This window comes from Limanda limanda, chromosome 9 (genome assembly GCF_963576545.1).
Source record: "Limanda limanda chromosome 9, fLimLim1.1, whole genome shotgun sequence".
In the NCBI taxonomy this organism is placed as follows: Eukaryota; Metazoa; Chordata; class Actinopteri; order Pleuronectiformes; family Pleuronectidae; genus Limanda; species Limanda limanda.
Genome location: NC_083644.1, coordinates 15,879,609 through 15,900,953, shown reverse-complemented (window position 1 = coordinate 15,900,953; position 21,345 = coordinate 15,879,609). Strand labels below are relative to the sequence as shown.

The window sequence follows — 21,345 nt, the reverse complement described above, 5'->3', positions numbered from 1 at the left end:
GCCCTAGACAAATTGTAATTTGTGAATATGGGCTATACAAATACATTTGATCGATTGATTGATTGATAAAGATCAACCAAAAAATAACACATGCATGTGAATGGGGTGTAATGTTTCTAAGTGTCTTCTTAATTTGGTGGGTCTCAGACATAAAATACACACTGGTATTTACCCAAGAGCAAGATAGGCTTCATCATACTTTCATTTTAAAAGCTGAAACGCTGATTCATGCCATAATTTCCAGCAATTTTGTATCTTAAAGCTTCAACAGTTTTTACTGCTAGTTTACATCATATTTGATATATATGTTTAATAAATTGGGCATCAATACGTTAATATGTTTAACGTTCTGATATGTATTGTTTTGCGACCGGCACAAGACCGGTCTTGTGCGGCACAAGAGCTATTGCGCAAAAGCTCTTGTGCCTGGTTCTTCGACCCCCTTGTGCCTGAGGCACAAGAAATATGCGGAATAGAGAGTACTCAGAAAATAACTTTCTCCTTTATCAAAGATTTCAGTCATTTATAGTCACAGCAAAACACACAGCTCTGGTTGTCTAAGTGGCTCCCATATCATAGTGTTTAGAACACATAAACATCACATTTAAGCATAGATCAAATAAAGTTGTATGGTTGTATTTTATTAATATATATTACAAATAATGATTTGCTAGTATGCACCACAAAACATTACTCTGACAGCATCCCTCCACTCACCAACTCTCCATCATCCCTGCCAACCACACCAACCATCAGCCAACTGACCCCTTCTCCTCTCAACCAACCCTCCACCAGTCCTGACATGCAGCCTCCCAGTGCTATGTTGAATCAGGGTATGTTGTGGTGATATCTTTAGATAACGAACACATCCAGATCTAGAGATGTGTATGATGTATTTTTAGTAAGGTATTATACAAGTAAGTAATACAACGGTCAGAGTAACAAACATAGGAAATATTCCATAAAGATGATTGATGTTGGTGAACTTTGTTTCTAAAATTGTCATGACATCACATCACATTATGTAAATTGAAATAATTGTTTTTAGAGTTGTGGTATTAAATTGTAGTCTTATACATAGACTACTTGAATGTTGCGATGACGATATGACTAAATAAACACCTGCTTTGGTTTCACTGCTAAATTAGACCCCATACAGTGAGTGGTCTATGCAGACACTGACATTTGTATTTTTTTGATTTTGTGATGATCAGTGTTGATATTCTGGCGTCATTTCAAACAACTCAATGTTTAAACTGTAGAAAATCAGAGACGTCAGCTGAGTTTGTGAGAGAGAGAAAAGAGAGCAGTGAGTCGATGCATGTGCTGTTACCTTTCCCTAGGATTCTGGGACTATATTAAAGAAGATGTGCAATTCTTTTACATAATCAACCGCTCAATTTGCCCCTGGACTAACGCGATTACTAGCAGTTTTTTATGAGGAAGCAGGACATTTTATGTTCTAAAGCTAAGTAAGGTTTGCTGCCATGTAGTGGTTATTTCTTCCAACCAGCTGACTAGTAGATGGGTTTGAAGTCATCAGCAGATAATGAGATGAAATGTGGCTGGTTAAAATTACAATAATCAGTTAATTTACACCAACCAGCTTACTGTGTGTTTTCAGGTATGCCCACCAGAGGGAGCACGTGTTAGCCTGAGATGCAACAAACGCCCTTTTGGCTGTTGAAATCCTTCCCCACTAAAAAGCATTGCCTACTGTGGTGTTCTTTCACACATTCAATATGCTTACTTCTGCTATTGGATACAAATTATTTGTTCACACGGTCAAAGCTATGTATTTGTTGTATCTCGCCCCCAATTTGCCGCAGGGATAATGTAAGAGAAATGTTTCTCACAAGACAGATGGCCACCGAATTGGATAAGAGCAGACTTCAACGGACAATCAGGACGGCAGAAAAGATCATCGGTGCCAACCTGCCCACCATCCAGGACCTGTACACCTCCAGAGTCAGGAAACGGGCAGGAAAGATAACTGCAGACCTCTCACATCCTGGGCACAACCTGTTCCATCTCCTCCCCTCTGGGAGGCGCTACAGGTCTCTGTTCACCAAAACCTCCAGGCACAAAAACAGTTTCTTCCCTCTCGCTGTCTCACTTCTGAACAGCCAACCCACGGACACTGTGCAATAACCCTGGATCTTTATAATAAATATTGTACAGTTTCTCCCGGAATTATATTATATTATATATAATATATAGTATAACCATATTTAATTATGGTTATCTTATTTCATTTCACTGTATAACCGTAATTCACATACGTGTTATACCTGCACTTTTTTTCTTAGACTTTCGCACTGTTTGTATTTTGTATTGTTTTTGTGACTGTTCGTATTGGACTGTTTTGTTTTTTGATGTATATTTTTTCTGTAGCACACTGATAGCCACTTTACCGAGTCAAATTCCCTGTTTGTGCAAACTTACTTGGCCAATAAACATGATTCTGATTCTGATTCTGATTCTGACAGGAACTGAGTATACGCGCAGAGGAGCACGTGTTAGACCAGTGGCTCTCAAACCTTTTCTCTCATGCCCAGGGGTGGACTGGCCATCTGGCATACCGGGCATAATCCCGGTGGGCCGTTGACCCAATGTGGGCCGGTCTGGTCCGCTATGTTGTTGTTTTGTTTTTTTTCTCTTCTTCCTCTCTAAATTCCCTCCAATTGGGCCGGCCAATTGGCTACAGAGGGCTAGCAGTGTGTTGCCAGCATCGACACATATTATTGGTCTATTGTTTGTCATTGTCAATCAATCATGGGCTGACAGGCTCAGAGAGCCCCGACAGTGCTGTCAATCACATCACAAACCGGGGGCGGGACCTCATGGCATTGGCGGGGGGGGGGTCGCGGGACTGGCTGCTGCTGAGACAGAAACTTAACTTAATGGATAATAAGAGTAAAAAAACGCCCGGGTGGCGCTGAGAAGCATCGGGAAAAAAAGCTGAAGTCTCTGGAGGTGGAGGCTGCTAAATGTGCCAAACTGACGGACCTATGTGGTGCCGGGTTCACCAGCCCAGCAGCAGCAGGTGCGCCGGGAGACGAGCGAGGAGGACTCGACAATGATGAGCGAGTGGAGGCAGACATGTGAGCGCGCATTTTCAATTTTCAATACATTCTCCAAACTGGCTCGTTACTTGAGCAGCGGAGGTTGGCGTCGCACGCCTCTACCCACGGCGCACCCCCCTCTCTCTCTCTCACTCTCTCACTCTCTCTCACTCTCTCGCTGCCCCCTCCCTCCTGAGATGTGCAGGTCCGGTGGCGTGTTTGCCGTTGGGGGGGGGGGGGGGGGGGCGGGGGGGGGGGGGGGGTGCAGCGCTCCGCAGGTTCACCTTCAGAAATCTTGTTACGACTTTTACTTCCTCTAGAATAGGATAAGAGATAGTGTCTCATTTTGTGTGCCTATAGTATAGTGGTTATACTGTGGTTTATTAATGTTCTTGGGCAGACACAAGAGGCACTTGTTTATAGTTAATTAGAAGTTCAGATGCACTGGTCCATTACTATTTCAACCTCAGCATCTAGGGTTCAAAATTGGTAAAATTATACATTATATGCATATTGTTGTTGTAATTTTTCAGTCAGTTGAGATAAATCTTGAGGAGAAACATTTTGGGTTGTTTTGTGTCTGTATAGACCTACTATAAAAAGCACTTTGCATTTTTAATTTTAGTTCTTGTACTTTTGATACTTAAGTACATTTCGACACCAGATACTTTTGATACTTAAGTACTTTTAATATGAGCTACTTTAAGACATTTAGAAGACATAAGTTACGTCAATTTAATGGCAGATGTGCTCGGCTAATTATGTGGGCCGGTCTGAGCCAAAAAATGCCCGGGCCGTTTTGTTCTCCCAGTCCAGCCCTGCTCATGCCCCACTTTGGAGCTCGAATAATTTTCATGCCCCACCCGCTCCCCTGCCCCAACAAAATGGTGACAAAATGGGCCAAGTTTAACATGTATATTAACATAACATACACATGAACATTCATTTCACATTACTTTCAGGAATTTCAGATTTACAAATAAAAAACCTTTTTCAAACAACTTTTTGTGACATTTGTCGCTTTTTCCAAAAAATAGTGCCATAACTTTGCTTAAATTTAACTTAATTGAAGTAATTTTGGTGACATTTATCACTACATTCCTCCATCAGTCTGTACTTTTTCAATAATAGAGAAAACATAAATTCAATTATAATCACTTTGTTACTAAGATGATAAAGTACACTTGACATCTATTGCACTTCTGTCCGTCCTGGGAGAGGGATCCCTCACATGTGTCTCTCTGAGGTTTCTACTTTTTTTTTACCCTGTTAAAAGGGTTTTTAGTAGTTTTTCCTGACTCTTGTAAAGGGTTAAGGACAGAGGATGTCACACCATGTTAAAGCCCTATAGACAAATTGTAATTTGTGAATATGGGCTATACAAATACAATTTGATCGATTGATTGATTGATAAAGCTCAACAAAAAAAAGAACACATGTGAATGGCTGTAATGGGTGTAAGTGTCTTCTTAATTTGTTGGGTCTCAGACAAAAAATACACACTGGTCTCTCCTCATGTCCTATCGCATTGTTTGAGAACCCATGAGCAAGAATTGAGGTATCAATTTGGGTGAAATGACTCATTCGCCTCATCGCAAAGAAAGTCAGTGCGCGAACTCACCTCACTTATCTCTTTTCTCCGCGCCCACCGCAAAGCTTGATTCCTTCCCACTATAAAGGATTGACTTCTGTCAGTTTCTTCATTCAGCAACAATGACCGACCAGCGTCTGACAGACGAGCTCTGCGATGCTTGTGCCGATGAAAATCTACCAAAAGTTTTGTCTTTGCTGCAAAGCGGAGCAGAAGTCAATGGATTAAATACATTTAAGAAAACTCCTCTCCAGGTGGGTACAGACTTCCATCACGCTGCATCCAGTTTGACCTCTTTAATGTAACTGTCATATAATTCCAGGATACTTTATTCATTGGTACATGTAAGATTGATAATGAATCATCAAATCTGTGAAAGAGAGGAAATTGAACAATGTGGCATATCTGGCCTAAGCGAGACGCTCACACAAGAAAAAAAAGGAACTCGTCGTTTTGTTTGTTTAGAGCAGATTTAAGCAATAAGATCTTTCTTTTCTTTTCCTTTCATAAGTGAATCTGCAGGCAACAGCATATATTATAAACTTCATCCTGAGAAAGTTACTAAGATAGTAATAATAAAAATAATGGAAATGGTGTTGCTTTATAGCTGAGACTATTATGAGTTATATCTGATGTGATTGTGTGAACTGCTGAAATCGGAATTGACATTATACAGTATAGTTGTTCCCAGTGCCACACCTCCTCCTACTCTCTGCTTCCTCTGAGTTATTTATTGACTACAAGACATCTCTCTCTCTCTCTCTCTCTCTCTCTCTCTCTCTCTCTCTCTCTCTCTCTCTCTCTCTCAGGTGGTGAAGCTGAGCAGCACCGCCCTGGTGGAAACTCTTCTTGATGGGGGGGCGAGGCCCGACGTGCGCGACCCGGACAGCGGCCGCACCGTGACCCATGACGCCGCGCACGAAGGGTCTCTGGATACCGTGCGCGCGTTGATGCGTGCTGAGGCGAACGTGAACCTCGTGGACGAGCAGGGCAACCTGCCGCTGCACCTGGCCTCCAGGGGGGGGGCATCTGCAGGTGGTGCAGCTGCTGATCCCACGCACCGCGTACCCCCGCGCCCCCAACGGCCTGGGGTACACCGCCGCGCAGCTCGCGCACTTCCACCGCAGGGGGGGCACCGCCACATACATCGACAAGTACCTGAGCGCAAGTGAGTCGATTTTAATATAGAATATTATAAATTCAAGATGTCTCTCAGTAGCTCAGTTTATTGCTGGTGGGATGGGTCGGGTAAATGGATGAGTCATAATCTGGGTCAGTGAACTCCTTGGATTATATTTTACTCATCTGTATCAGGAGCCTCATGTCAAAGCACTGCTCTATAAAACATGTACAACGATGGCCCACTGCAAGATTATAAAGCGAGTGGAGCTGGTGGTGAGGAGCTTTACGTGATTTTAAACGCGCAGCTTTTGGTGCGTAAAGAGACATTTACGCAGTCGCGGCCTCGTCGGTGTCACCATGGGCAAAGCTGAGAACGTATTTATTGGTTGTGTACTGGATAATGATCGGTCATCTGATCAGTTTCGTGACCCAGCCTTTCGTGTTTATTCATCCAAGATAACGACAATATTATCACACGCCCCCAAAGTATTTTACCAGCTTCACTCGCTTTATTATCGCGCAGTGGGCCTCATATGTTTGATAGCGCAGTGCATTGGGATAAGGCTCCTGATACAGAGAGATACGCCCCAGGACTGAGTGTTAAGACAACTCAGTAAAATAAATATACATTTTATTCGAAAATTTTTCTCTCTTCTTGAAAAGGAAAAAACTAACAGAATAGTGTTAAAAAAACATTATCTGAGGTGAAACACAGGAGTAAAATATGTTGTATTTATATTAAAACAATAAAAACACATTAATAAATAATAAATCTCCCTTAAAGACACATTTTTAAAGTTGAGCTCTCTCCTATAGTTCTGAACTTATTTCAATATTTTTTTAATGTTTTATTTTCTCTTGTTTTGACTCTTTTATCATCTGTTACATTTGTTTTATTTCTGTAGATGTGCTCTGCTGCTGTTTGATCCTCGAATTGCTTTTAAATAGTTTATTAGTGTTTGCTTTGTACTGTAACTGTAACCGATATATTTTCATTTTCTTTCATATTTAAAATCGTCTTACTTTTTTTATGTTACTTCGATGGATCCCTGTGCCATAATAAGATATGTACTACTCTAATCGTTTCTGATGTTGTTTCATATTATCCATCTATAGTTGCTATTATTTATTTTCATTATTGTCACTTAGGATAAATTAGACAAATACTAATTCTGTTTTTTCTCTTTTACAGACTAAATGATGAAGACACCCGCTTCAATTGGCTGAAACCTATTACTCTGCTCTTTCCTTTGACTTAACTTTTTATTATATTTTATTCTAAAATTACCCCCAGTTAATTGATAATATAATAATTGTAATATAAACCCTTTGTTAATCTGGCACATGTACTTCTAGTGCAATCCAGTACAAAAACTAAATTCTACACAAGGCAATGGTCATTTTTTGTTAAACATTTCTGGGATGTTTAAATTCAGATTTATATGGAGTCACTGGTGTATTGGAATACATTATATTGGAATGTGGCAAACAATAATTTATATCCTCTGAGATGCTTGTAAATGAGAATCACCTCATCTCAATATGGAACAGTCCAGGTAAACTGTTTGGCTGATATTTTGTTTATTATTTTTGTAATTTTTATTTTTCATTTTTGGATCTCTTGCGTGTTAGAAACGTTATCAACATCCCCACACACTTGCAGTAAAATCCTGTGGAGGATCCTGCAGAGCCTCCTTCTGCTCACCCTGAATGAGAAAGAAAATGTGAAATTAACAAACTCCCTTCTCTCTGCTCTCTCTCTTTCTGTGATATCTGCTATAGAAAAAAATACACAATAAAAGACAGCTTGTTTCCACATTTATCAACGTGTGTGTCTGTCTGTCTGTGTGTCTGTTTGTTTGTGTGTGCGTGTGTGTGCGTGTGTGTGGTTTCATATATCTGAGTGTTTGAAAGAACCTGAACATAACTATCTGAGGAGAACAACGGACATATAGGCTAAAAATATGGTCAAAAACCTCACAGAATGATCAACTGATGAGTATGTGATCTATTATAAAAAAGATAAGATGTTCAAGTCCTCATTGAGACCAGGGTAACTGGTGCCTTTAACGTTGCAGGGTGTAGAATTTAGTGACATCTAGTGGTGAAGTTGCATGTTGCAGCTGAATACCCCACTCCTCACCCTCTTCTTCCAAACACGACAGAGAACCTGTGGAAACCTTCAGTTTTCATAAACTCAAAGGGTGTTTAGTTTGTCCAGTTTGGGCTACTACAAGAAACAAGGCGGCCTCCATAGAGAGGACCCCCCCGATGTAAATATAAAGTATTTCAATATAAAGGGCCCATTCTAGGGTAAATAAAACAACAATTTGTATTATTTAGATGAAACACACTTGTGAAAACATCACTAGGATTATTTTATATTTACATTTCTGTCAATAGATCTCTTTCACCTAAATCTTAAACACTGGACCTTGAAGGACATAGATCCAGTTTGAGTCTCTTTGTTTCAGGGGTTTGATTCTCTCCCCTTCCTTGGCATCAGAGCTGATTACTTAAAAACCTGACACTCTTAAAGTTGTATCGCTCCCATGTTGGGCTTCTATTGTTTGGCCAGCGGATAATTCAGATTCCCTGTACGGATGTCATACCTGTGCTCGGCCGCCCCTCAGCCTCCTTTTAATGAGGCCTACATCATAACAACCACAAGTACACTCAAGTTGGTACACAACATGGCTGGTATTATTTACCAGCCATTATTTGGGAAACTGGTGATAGATAGATTTAGTTGGTAAATACAACTCTATAGGTGTTTTCACCATATTATCACAGTAATTGCAAATATCTGGAACTGACCCCTGAGGGTTCAGTGAATACCTCCTGTAATGAATGATCGCTCTCATTTTGTTCATTCATGCCCCTAGAGGCCTATAATTTTGTTTTAATGTGTGAAGACTTTATCTCTTCCGTCTTCTAGATTATAGTGCAATGCCCCTATAGAGGAAAGGTAAAATACCCATTGAAAGCCCATTGAAATAAAGGCCTTTTACATTTTTTAGTGCCTGGCCCTGGGTTCTTCATGAAATTATTTCTGGACATAAGTTTTCCTTGAATCTTTTGATATTTATTCCCTTCCATGAGCAGCAGTGGTTTGATGGACCCCAGAAGCCCTAATGCCTATGTAGGAAGAATATATATATACTATATATTTTATTTTATATAATTTCATTAAATATTTTTTGCTTGTAATATACTGAGCATTGCTATAAGAGAGCCTGTGACCTAAACAATTCATTGCCAGCGGCTGCTTAATGTAAGTGTTGTGCATATGATGATAAACTCTTGAATCTTGAATGTTTTAAAACCATAAGAACGGTGTAGTCTTTAAAATCCCTCCACAGATCAAACTTTTAAAGGATTTGTCAAAATTTGATTCCACATTGGATAAAAATGTCAACAACTAAGCAATTTAGTAATTTATTGAGAAATGAATCCCTTAAATATCACTTATTGATAGTAATGACATGTTTTATTACGAAACAATGAAATAATAAAATCTAAATTCTTTCACAGGGAAATTGATAACACCCACTATTAGGTATGGTCTGTTGCAATGTCAATTTATTATGTGCCTGTAGTACATAGCATATGCATATTTATGCTTACAAAAGCATCAGTAAACAAGCATACAACACACACCCAATTCAAATAAGAGCAAACCTTGCTCTTCAATCCTGTAATTAAAACAACAAAACAAACAAAAAAGAGTGGTCACTTACCCTCCCTGTGTGGGTAGTGGATTGTTTCAAAAAATAAGTCTCTGGTTCAAAGTCACAGCCAAAGCACTGTGTGGTGATCAGACAACATGTATGTAAAAACTAAAAGCACATTACAGGAAATCGTTTTATGTATCTGTGTCTACCCTAGGAGAAGTTTGTGAAACTATTTTTTTTTTTTGAGGAACTATGGTAGATATAGAGACTTTCACAGAGACAGGATTTAACGTTGTTTATCCCCACAATTCAATCACTCGCTCTTCCTCGATTAGATCCAGGTCATCATCCAGTGGGACCACAGGACTGCTGCAGGTGAAAGAAGTGGGCAGCAGCTAACCTCCTGATGAAGAGAGCGAGGTGATAGGAGACAGAAACCCAATCCAAACACCACGATACACTGACAATTTATTAGTTTTGTGACAATGAAAGACACATTTTTTGTTTTTTTCCACAACATCACACGTACAATGACTTCCAGCACGACTGCAGCATCTGCAGCCTTGACTGACTGTATCATATCACCCCCATCCCTTGTTTTCTTGAGGTTAACAGGACTCTGCTTCACGTTTTAGCAGCTGATAGGCCATGAGACTCCACCTCACTGATGGCGAACAAAGTACAACATAAAAAGTTAAGTAGATTAAAGTACTGTGCAAAAACTAAGGTGCTGACTTACCACCTCATACAAAGGCCACAACGCCTTGTACGGACATAGACCCACACATACGTACACATACAACCTTCACTAAAAGGCATGTTTTCAAACTCTTGTTGGATTTCTATCATGCCTGCAAAGCAGGGGGCACTCAAATTATTAAACATGACCTGCATAATTCAAAACTTCTCACGGACTCACCTGCAGGCGACAGTCTGCAGGGAGAAGGAAAATAAAACAGAACGGTTGTAATTTCTTTGTGCTTTCATCAACTGGGTGACCCGAGGCAACAGATGAAAAATGTGGCAAGGAGATTGTTTAGATTGAGACAACGAATTCATGTGAAGAAAATGAAGACATAACAGCACAAAGCCATAATTTATATATATATAAATATGCTAGTGTAAAGACATATGTGATGATCGTAACCTTGTGTATGTTTTTTAAATAAGTTCTTTACTTGATCTTAAAATCACACGACTTGGACAGTAAAGGAGGAATTGCTCTTAGAATTAATTTAGTGGTTTGGTTATTGTTACCGGTAATAAATTACACTCCTGGTTCACAGAGATGAATCAATGCTAATGAAAATGTAGGTCATACAAATCACATACTTCACTTTGACATAATTACTGAATGCATATGGTCAACTCCTGTCACAAATTCTGATGTATAATAAGAAGTGCAAATATCTCTGATTTGTATTAATGGTTCGTTAACTGATCTACTCGTGCTTTAACCAATAATCTGAGATCTCACCGTCACACAGAGTCACAGGAAGTGAAAAGCTTGATGGCATTAGTTCTTCGTCACATTAAAGGCTAAAGCATGTGACTGTATATTCCTCTGCAAAGTCTGTGTTGTTAATAAACACTGGTTCAACTAAGCCCTTCGACTGACTGAGCAAACAAACACAGGACACTGGACAATCCATCAAATCACCGACCTATCTTAATTTCTCATGAGAGATCTGTACAGAAAGACAGCTGGAGGCCTCTGCAGAGTCCACCAGATGTTCTTACTCTGATAGAAGTCTTTACATCACGCATCTTCAGCTCTGTCGCGTTTCTCCTTGACTTCTGTTTTTGCAATTGTCCACTCCTCATTTCTCATCTACTCCTTCCCCTCGCTCCAGCCCCGTCCGGAACATCATCACTCTGTTCATTCCTCCAATCCTTTCTCAAATGCAGTCCTGTCCAGCAGGCCAAGTGAGGAACTTGTGTTTGTGCAGGTACGTACACACACACATATACAGACACACACGCAAGCACACACGCATGCGTGCTTATGTGTGCACACACTCAAACATAAGAGATCACAATAAATCTTTTACAGTCACAGCTTTGATACTGCCACCTTACTAATCCAGGATACAGTGTGTGCATACTGTATGTGTGTGTCCAGTTTGGTCCACAGGCATCTGTGGGCATATGTGCGTGTGTGTGTGTGTGTGCGTGTGCGTGTCAGTTGGTCTCATAGGAGGAAAGCAGCGCGGCGTCCACAGGCTCCATGCAGGAGGGGCAGGTGAAGGACCTCATCAGCCAGTCGTCTATACAGTCCATGTGGTAGATGTGCATGCAGGGCAGGAACCGGATTGGGTCCCCGTACACAAAGTCCATCATACAGATGACGCACCTGCAGAGAAAACAATGACAATTACTATTTCCCTTTAAATTTGCGTGAAATAGATTAAGAAAAGAATGTATTTTGATCTTTCTCATGATACTTAATTTTATTTAATTGACTTGGAGAACAGTAGTTACAATGTTTTTGCCTGTTAAAATGTGTCTTTTGGTGCATGACATAGTGTATATACATAGCAGGATGGGGTTGATGGGTCCTATTGACAAAGAAAGCAACATTCTGTGATATCACAGTGATGCTGTCCCATCATCAAAGTGACTACTCAAAAAAGAGCACACGTGATTTGAATGAAACGGTTTCAGAAACAACACCAAGCGTTAGCATTTCGATCCTGATTTCATACCTTCTACCTAAAGCATTTTAAAGTCCTGCAGAACCCCTGCTTATAGTAGTATAAGTAGTATTTCTCTTGACTGTGCCACCATGTTGCTCTGAACAAAGTTAACTTCCTCTGCATCTTCTGACGGGTTTCTACTCACTCTCTGATCTTCTTCTCTGAGCCGTCCCGCCCCAGGTCATACACGCCCTTCGGGAGGTGCTGTATGAGCCCGATGCGCTGAGCGATGCGGACCTGCTCCTCCTCCGTCAGCTGAGTGGCCAGTCTGGCTTGACTGGGTGTTGGGTGATAGACGGGTACATGGATCTGCTCCTACAGAAAATGAGACAGGGCCACATAAAAAAAAAAAGAAAGACAAATTCGAATAAATCTATGCTAAGGAACAGAAAAGTGAAAGTAGGTTGAGAGGGGAGGGTTGGAAGAGACTCTCTCATTAACCGCCTGTATACCGACACTGTAGCCAAGACCGTTTCACACAAAGCGCCACAAACCTGATTAAGCTGCAGATCAGACCAATAGGAGGGAAGAAACCAAAATAAAAAGCCATCAGAGAATGTGTTTACTCATTGCCTGCACAAAGGTCTACAAATAAAGTGTCTTCTTTTAAAAGCAGTATAAAGACATGAATTAATCAAAAGATTTTTTAATTAGCAGGTATTTAAAGAGAACCACCCCCCAATTTATTCATTTCTTAATCAATAGTTTTGTCACTTTCCTTTTTAAAAACTGTAATACATTTGTATCATTCAATGACTTGTATTATGGAAGTATGAATTCTTGAACAAGCTTAAAAGTTTGTTTAAAAATACAATATGTCAGTTTTGCTGCTTATTTGTTACTACAACAAATATGTTTCTGTTGACTGTTAAGAGAGTCAACCAACCAAACTGAAGTGACGATGACATAAAATTTAAATGGGAACTCATGTCATGATAAACCCCACTGTTGAAAACATATTGTTTGACTTCCTCTTTGGCCTTCCTAATCGAGTTAATCAGAGATATGATACATTATTTATGCGTTAGTAGTCATAATGGGCACTGAAACCTTTTTTTTTAATTTCTTGAAAAGTAATGCTTTTCATAGAAAAAATGCAGTACAACAATTACAATGTTAGCTGGCGATAAGCCTCACAGCACTTTAAGCCATGAGTCAGCGTAACTTTAGCAGCTGATGCAGTCCTCTCCTGCCCGGACAGCCACTCCCATTACCCCTGTCAAAAAGAGACGGCAGCCAGGCAGCGGGAATAAAAGCTACAGACAGGACCTGAGAGGGGGCAGCTGCTGTACAATGTGTGTGTTTGTTTGTGTGCATGTGTTTTAGGATGGTCAACTGCACACTAGTCAGCAGTGTCATTGTTGTCATATTCCTCTCCTTTCTTTTACAGCTAGTGTGCCAACAGGCCCGTGACAACTGTTCCATCATGTGACCTCAGACCGACCAGGAGCACGACAGAGATAGAGAGCGAGACAGAGAGAGACGGCAGGGGTGAGAGGGCGACTCAGGAAGGGGAGACAGAGGGTGCAGGGCGAGCTGAGCCAAATTACAGAGCTTGGTTTCCTTTGCCAAGCATGCTGTAGGCTGCTCCTGGGCCAGGCACACAGCAGCAGGACCTGTCAGCGAGCCAGGCCAGCGCTGCTAATAGTGAGGGGGGGAGGGAGGCAAAAGTGAGTGCAGAAAGAAGGACAAATAATGTGGAGAGCATTTACCCTCTGTCTTCCATCATCCATCACTAAATGAAAGAAATTACGAGGAAAGAGGAGTCTGGAAATTAAATATGGAGTTACTGCCCACAAGTTCAATAACGGCCTAGATTCTCCCCCCAGCCAGAGGCCTGATGTTAGGTGTGACATGTGAGAGATGGACCAACTGGTTAAAGTAGGACTTTTAGTCAGGCATAATGCTGCCAGCCCAGGGCGGCCGTCTTGGTCCTATGTGTTGCTGTCATACACTGTGTAGGTTGCTGGGTAGAGAGAAGCTCGCAGATGGAGACACACAGATGTGAGTGAAATCAGGAAAGTTGATGTGGAAACCTGAGTCTTCCGAGCAGATTTGACAGAAAAGTATGCGTTCATTCTTCCTGCAGTGAACTCAACAAGACCGTTGTGTGCAGCTCTGTAGCAGTAGTGGCAATTTCAGTATGACTAATAAGCATTTCCTGTTTTAAAGACAAATCCCCATTTTATGAGTGACAATGCCAGTTATTAAACTGAAAGAGATGAAGGGTGTGTTTGAGGGGAAGCCCACAGTCTCCAACCTTGAAAACTCCTGCTGTATCGAATACATGCTATAAGACAGCATAGTGACAAGACAGGGTTTTTGAATGCCTTGACAAACCTCAACCATTCCCAGTGCAGGAAATTTCTACTTGCCAAAAGTGGTTGTATCCTGTGCGCAAACTTAGCAGCATCAATATGCACTTAAAGGGAAGCAACACCAGAAACATGAAGCGTTTGCAGGCTCTGAAATCTTAGCTCTCTGTCTGGGGACTGCAGAGTAACTAAATCTCTGAAAACAGACCTATAGACACCTACACACAATACCAAGAAAACAATAGGAGGAGATGGATGCACATTAACAGGATGGGCTTGTTGATGTGAGAACAGAATAGGCTGACAACACGATGATAATGGTATGTGTACTGTATATGCTTCACTTCAGCAGGAAGTTGTAGTATTGTAAAAGAGGCTCAAACAAAGCCTTCCCAGGAGCCACATAAAAACCATGGAGGATGAACATAATACCCCTTCTGGGTGGAATAAAGAAAAGGTCAAAATATTGGGAAAAAAAGTTGAGTTAAAAAGTTAAGTAAAAAACGTAGGTAATTAAATTTGGATTTCACAAAGTGCTATAAGCTAATAAGCTAATTTATTTAATTCAAGCCTTTGATATAAGAACGCATCAGGAGATTCTTTGGTCACATGTGTTCACAACAACACAGAAATCTCTCATGCGTTCAGACAAGGCATGCTGGAGGCAAGGACGTAACGTATACTCACTTCACTGTGGAGATAAGTTGAAATCTTCCTCTGTCTTATGTGTATGACAAGAAAAGTTGTGAACACGCTCACTAGCAACGGTTGCAAGGGTGAATCCCCTACTTACTAATTCGTGTCAGTACAGCTTGTCAACACACACACACACACACACACACACACACACACACACACACACACACACACACACACACACACACACACACACACACACACACACACACACACACACACACACACACACACACACACACACACACACACACACACACACACAGGGTCCATACTCCTCTCATGTCTTTGTTGCATCTTCAAGTGTAGTTTTGAAGAGAATTTCCTTTATGAAGATGTCTTATTATTTAATATTTCTTTTTATGGATGATGTAACTCTAACAGCAACCGAGCAAAAAGAGAAACACATTGTTCAGTGTCACCTCTTTTCTCACATTCTTCCTCCTTTGCTCTTCAAAATCTCCCCTCCAGGTTAGAAAGCTAATTAGAAACCAACACAAAACTAAACTTGCTTTCCCTGTTTCTTCTGACTGAGCTGGCTGAGCTCAAAGAAAACCGCTGACTGTGAGCTTTCTCATCTCAACTCTCTGCTCTTCACCTCTTTGTGTACCATGAACTTTATATAAAGATAGACAATATTATGGGTCTTGAGGGAGATTGGGCTTTGACTTTGACCAGAGCAGCAGATGCTACTTTAGCATGTTGAGATAGAAGTAACGGCAACAGTCAGAAAGTGTAATAAGGACAGACCATGTAGCTGACAGCAGAAAACTTAGCAGGGAGACTGGGGCATTAAAAGTCCTACCAGTGTGCAAAAAATGCACAAGAGGGCTCTCATACCTACTCACACACAATAAAACACACACGTTTACGCTCCCTCCCATAGCCCGGTCCCAAAGCAATGACTCAGCACTCCTCTCACCAGCTGCTTCCAAAATCCCCACACAACGTGCTGTTTGCAACACATGACAACACACACGTCTGCACACACACACACAGGACACAGGGCACAGGCCACATCAGCCTTCACAATACTGCCTCCCTTTGATCACTTTGAAAACATTTTGACGACACATTACATGGCCCTGGTCCACTAGCCTAAATGGTCGGCTCAGTGGTCTGACCTCATCCACTTCTTTTTCAGCATCAATCCATCCACTCCTCCATTCATGCTGGACTATACAAATTAAACAAGTTAATTTTGTAACCCACAATGACAGGTAAATGATCAAGTATAAGACAACTTTACAATCGGGTAGTTGCTAAAAGTCATGTTAGATATGCGTTTGCATTTTAAAGTGTTTTATTACAAGATATGACGTATGAGTTAGTAGCATAGAATATATGGTGGTCACAATAAAAAACGGCCATAAAGGCAGATACAAATTTGACTATTTGTTGCTCACGTGGATTAGGAAGTATGAACTGTATCAAAATATTGTCTTAGAATAAACAGTCTGTTTATGTGAATAGTTTCCATATACTGCCCTGTCTGTCCATCATAGGACTTGGCCCTAGAGCCCTGCAGATGCCAGTCCATGCACTGCCTCATTTCAGCCAGGAAATTATTCATCACTACCGTTGTGCAGCCCTGGGCCAGGCAGTGGACACACCCATCTGCAGAAGCTGGAATTCACAATCCTGGAATTCACAGCTGACTCTGGATTCTCAGGGAACTAGGTCTGATCAGAAACGACCCGACAGACTCATGATGAGCACACATTTATAAGTCTCATGATAAGTTGTCAGAAGACTGACACACTGCAGGTTGGATACAACTTTGACCTGTTTGATGTATTTTTAAAATACTAACATCAAAATTAACTTTAATATAAATAACTATAGACTAAATGACTAATGCAGGAACATTTTTTTTCTGTACTTTCATAATTCAATTTAGATGTTTGGGTTAAAATGTAGTCAGTGTTACATAGTGTTCAGGAATACAGAGATAACCATTACATTTTTTATAAACTCTATAACTATCACCAAACTCTGGTACCACCCACGTTATCAAATAAAAATAAATAAATTTGGCACTAAATACTTAAGTCAGATGCTACAATTACAAACTTAAGAGTCAGCAGCAGAGTAAAGTCACATCCCAGAGTCGGAGAGTCCTCTGAAAGGACGGGGAGGAGGATTTGGTGTCAAGTGAAGAGTAAAAAGCTTAATTGGCAGGATTTCAGATATAACCTGAATGCCAAAATGTAACCTGATAACAAAAACATCTTTAATGTATTTTATTTTGATGTCTTCTGGAGCTTGTTTTGAACTCTGGGAAGCTCAACCCACTGTCTGAACAACAAATATACCTTTGGGTACTAAGAAGGAAACCTTGAGCCTTAAATATTAATAAGACGCTGTAAACTTTGTGTGATGACGATGACTTTCACAAGAAAAGACGTTGTGTGTCCCAAGTTATTACCCAGTGGGAAAACTTCTACACTGTGGAATCTGTGGGGCTTAAGGTTGAAATTAAATAAAAACTGGCAAGTTCGAACAAGGAATCTACGCTATACGCAGAAATGCAGGCACGCCTCCAGTCACAACTTGTTGAGACAGACATAAAGTGTCATTCACTGCTGCCCAATGTACTCTCTCATACAATTTGTCAGTGGTGTGATTAGTTGCATGTTTTTTCCAATCGGCCTGGAGCACATGTCGCCGGTTTAGCTGTTACATAAGTAACAGTTCGGAATAATAGTTACACAATGAGTCAATTGCTTGCAGCTCATCTGGATCAACTCCCTGGAGGCTACAGGATCTAACTCATTATCTATTGTCTTTCTTTCCTTAGAATCACAACAGACACGTGCTAATAGCCCACGTTAACATCTGATTCATGAGCCATATATCAATTTCAGCAATTCAACTACAATTCTACCTGAGTAAATAATGTCAGGTTTATATTGTATTATTATAATATACTATATTTAATACAATGAATGGCTGGGAGATTGGATTAGAAAAATTCCTATTCTCATTTGCTACCAGACGATTTGATGAAATGACAAATTCACCCTGTCCTGTTTGTGTTTTTGGCTGTGATAACAAAATCGTTATAAATCGCCATCTTTCTAGTGTATTCATTTCCTGAAACTTAAGCCGAGCTGGAGCTTATTATTGTCTTTGTTTTGGATTTCACTGGTGTGATTTCCAGCACCATGTTTTTCACCATGACCCTCTGGTGTGAAGGACAGACCTCCAGTCGCAGTACATATCCTGGCATTTTCACCCAGGGCCACACCTGATAGCTTTTATGAACACAGCAATCTCAATTTCAAATTGCGTATAATGGAGCGTTTAGTCCCACTTCTAACACAAACAGCTCCTCCAAAGCCCTGTTAAGCCGAACTGTGAGCGCACAAAAATGTGTGCTGTGTTCTCAGACTGGGTTCAGCTGGTGAAGGTGCTGATTACTGTGGTCACCAGGGAGAAAAGCACTGGCAGGTCTAAAAGAGCTCTTTAACTAGGGTTTTAACTGGTCAGTTAACCAGCTTGTGCTGCACTGCCAGTATAATCAAACGGCTCATGTACACAACTGAAAGCTTAGTCACGGCTGGAAAGACACTATGCAGTGTTTGTGTTGTTTATTACACCATCTCTCCACTGTGAGACCAGAGCTTGCGGCTTTGACCTAATTACTGTTGTAGTGCAGTACACCAGACATGACACACTTGCATCAACCCGGACACGGATGCATGTCAAGGACTTCTTGCTATGTTTAGTCTCAGATGTTATCTTTGACTGACTCATGATGCAAGTCGTCGTGAAAAACACTGCTCCGATAATAAATAAAAAACATGGACTTGACCTTGACCCTGTCTTGTCTTAGTAATGTTTCTCAATGTTTTTTTAATCTGTTTCTCTAAAAGAAAAAAACTAAAGTTTCAACTGGTATGCCGTAGCAAACGTTTACACCATAAAAACCAACTAGCACAATAAAAACTAAAGATCAGATCATATAAAGTAATATTTTCATTTTCATTTTGATCAGTATCTAGACACAACACTGTTATAGATTCTCAGTAGATTAAGGATTGTAAGTACTACAAATTCATTGTCGGCAGTTGCCTTTTCAGGGACCGTGCTGACAATAATATCACAAAGACTGGAATGGCACTCAGTCAAGTGGATATCTCAGCGTATGACTGTCCCCTCAGCAAATCAAGATGCAACCAATTTCACACACTCATTGATATCAGTTCGCTAAATGTGCCTGATTTATTTCATCAAGGGTCATGAATAATTATTTGGGAAATCAGTGCAAGCAAATGATGAAAACACCAAATCTCGCAATGCCAAAGAATGCAAAACAATAAATACTGGATCTGCAGGACAGCCACACTGAAATTTAAAGGGCTCTTCCCAGACTCATACAACATCCTTCCACCAGCATTCGTGACAAGCAGTTTTTGTGTAATCTTACTCACAAACAAACAAATAAACCACCTGACAGGGGTGAAAACATAACCCTCATGGCAGAGGTGATGAGGAAAGACTACAATGACTTCACCAATGACGGGCAATGAAATGTCCTGTCAATCATCTGTGTTTATGATCTTTCAATATTCTGTGTATCCTTTAAGTCAAATGATGACAAGAACCCTTGCATATGCTTCTATCTCTGCTGTTAAGAGTTTACAAGGCTTGGTCCCAGTATAAGTATGTAGTTCCTCTGTAATGAGAGTTCTTATGCTGCACTGACCTGAGATCGCCTTCAGTTTGCTATTCGTTTAAAAGCACCTATCTTAAATCTACAGATAAGGCTTAGCTTAACCTAGTAAAAAGCCAACTCTGTGCCAAGGCCTTACGTAACACATAGCAGCCGCCTCTTACCATAGACAAACACACAAGAGGAACCATAACACCAGACATCATATGTGCAGCTACAACATGACCTGGTGTGTTTGTGGATGATCTAATTCGGGAAATAAGGACACTAGACAAACAAGGCAGCTGCCGGTGTACCTCGAGGAGATCAGGGGAAGGGAAGCAGCAGTATAAGTTGTTTTCCAAAAAACTACAAACACTCCCCTCTTTAATGGAGAAGGGCGGGGGGGGGGCGTCTCAAGTCCATTGGGATTACAGATCGTGCTGTTAAAGTGAACCAATAGGCCATAACAGAGAGTGCCTGTGTCTTAGTTCAGCTCCACTGAACGGGAGCAGAAATAACATGGTTCAGTGCAGAGCTGGAACTAAAGCAATCGGTGATACTGTCACTTTAAGTAAAGCTATAAATGATAATAATGATAACATCAGTGAAATGGCAGGCACAGTCAGGACCTGGGGATAAAAACAAAGAGGATTAGTGTCCAGGCCGGGACGGGGTCAGTGGGCAGGGTGAAGCTGGATCTGGGAACAGCTGATGGCGCCTCACATTCTGCTGAGACCAACAGATTCCTGGATAATGCACCTGCCAAAATAAAAGACTGGCACACTGGGTCGCGAAAGGACTTCAGGTGTTTAATGGATTGTTTCAGATCATGAGACAAACACATCGGCCTGAGGGGTTTAAAAGTTACCTGATATGGGGGCGGCGGCTCCTGGTCGGGGTCGGCACCGTCTGCGTAGCTGGCCCGGTCCGACTGAGACTCATGTAGCAAAGAAATATCATCCGAGGTCGGAGATTTCAGACAGTTTCCCATCTCCTTCCTCTTCGGTCAAACTCGTCTCTCTTCGCTTCCCTGTCGCTTACACTGACAGCTGGTTCCAGGAGGCTAATGTCCGCGGAGGAGGTGTTGTTGTTTAGTTCTTTTCTCCCGTACACAGCTCGCTCCGCTCCCCAGACGACGGGAGGGCTGCTCGGTCTCAACAACAACAAAACATCCCTCAGCTATCGAGCTAGCCACACAAAGAGCTAGCCCGCTAACGCAAGCTAGCACTGGCAGGGTAGCATTGGGCTCTCGGTTAGCTTAAAAACTAAATACTGTAAAAAAAAAACAACGAGTGCAGCGACCTCAGGGAAGTTGACACCCGCGGAGGCAGCGGAGGAAGTGTCCGTGTGTCTGTGTGCACGGAGCGGAGCGCGGAGGAATCCTCTGAAGCTGTCAGACACTTCCCAGCTCGCAGCTGCTGCCCGACAACGACAAAAGGTGGTGACGTAGCCCCGCGAAGCCCCGCCCCCGTCGGGCGACTGCACCAATCGGCTCCCGCTACGTCAGAGAAGCTCTCGGCCGCGGC

At 41.4% G+C, this 21,345-nt stretch overlaps 2 protein-coding genes across 3 annotated transcripts; one reads left to right on the top strand and one right to left on the bottom strand.

Annotated features, from left to right (window-relative positions):
- Nucleotides 1-4,778: 4,778 nt before the first annotated feature.
- On the top strand, nt 4,779-8,739 carry cdkn2c (cyclin-dependent kinase inhibitor 2C (p18, inhibits CDK4)). The gene is given in 4 exon segments (XM_061078885.1): nt 4,779-4,910; nt 5,466-5,675; nt 5,677-5,824; nt 8,717-8,739. Coding segments are annotated over 4 exon segments (513 nt in total).
- A 1,168-nt stretch (nt 8,740-9,907) lies between these two features.
- Nucleotides 9,908-21,235, bottom strand: rnf11b (ring finger protein 11b). 2 transcript variants are annotated; one of them, XM_061077655.1, is made up of 3 exons: nt 20,688-21,235; nt 12,294-12,463; nt 9,908-11,805 (listed from the first exon to the last, which is right to left on the bottom strand). In XM_061077655.1, the coding sequence occupies exons 1-3, from the start codon at nt 20,808-20,810 to the stop codon at nt 11,634-11,636; spliced, it is 465 nt and encodes a 154-aa protein (XP_060933638.1). In that variant the 5' UTR covers nt 20,811-21,235; the 3' UTR covers nt 9,908-11,633. The 2 variants fall into 2 exon arrangements, with proteins under 2 accessions (XP_060933638.1, XP_060933639.1); XM_061077656.1 differs by having other exon boundaries at nt 12,294-12,457.
- Nucleotides 21,236-21,345: the final 110 nt, after the last annotated feature.

What these genes read in the sequence shown, in the direction of transcription:
- rnf11b (XM_061077655.1), bottom strand. Translation starts at nt 20,810, where the DNA reads ATGGGAAACTGTCTGAAATCTCCGACCTCGGATGATATTTCTTTGCTA. An exon ending in AGCCGCCGCCCCCATATCAG is followed by an intron (nt 12,464 to 20,687) that starts GTAACTTTTAAA and finishes CATTTTCTGTAG; the next exon opens with GAGCAGATCCATGTACCCGT. An exon ending in TCAGAGAAGAAGATCAGAGA is followed by an intron (nt 11,806 to 12,293) that starts GTGAGTAGAAAC and finishes TTTTCTCTGCAG; the next exon opens with GTGCGTCATCTGTATGATGG.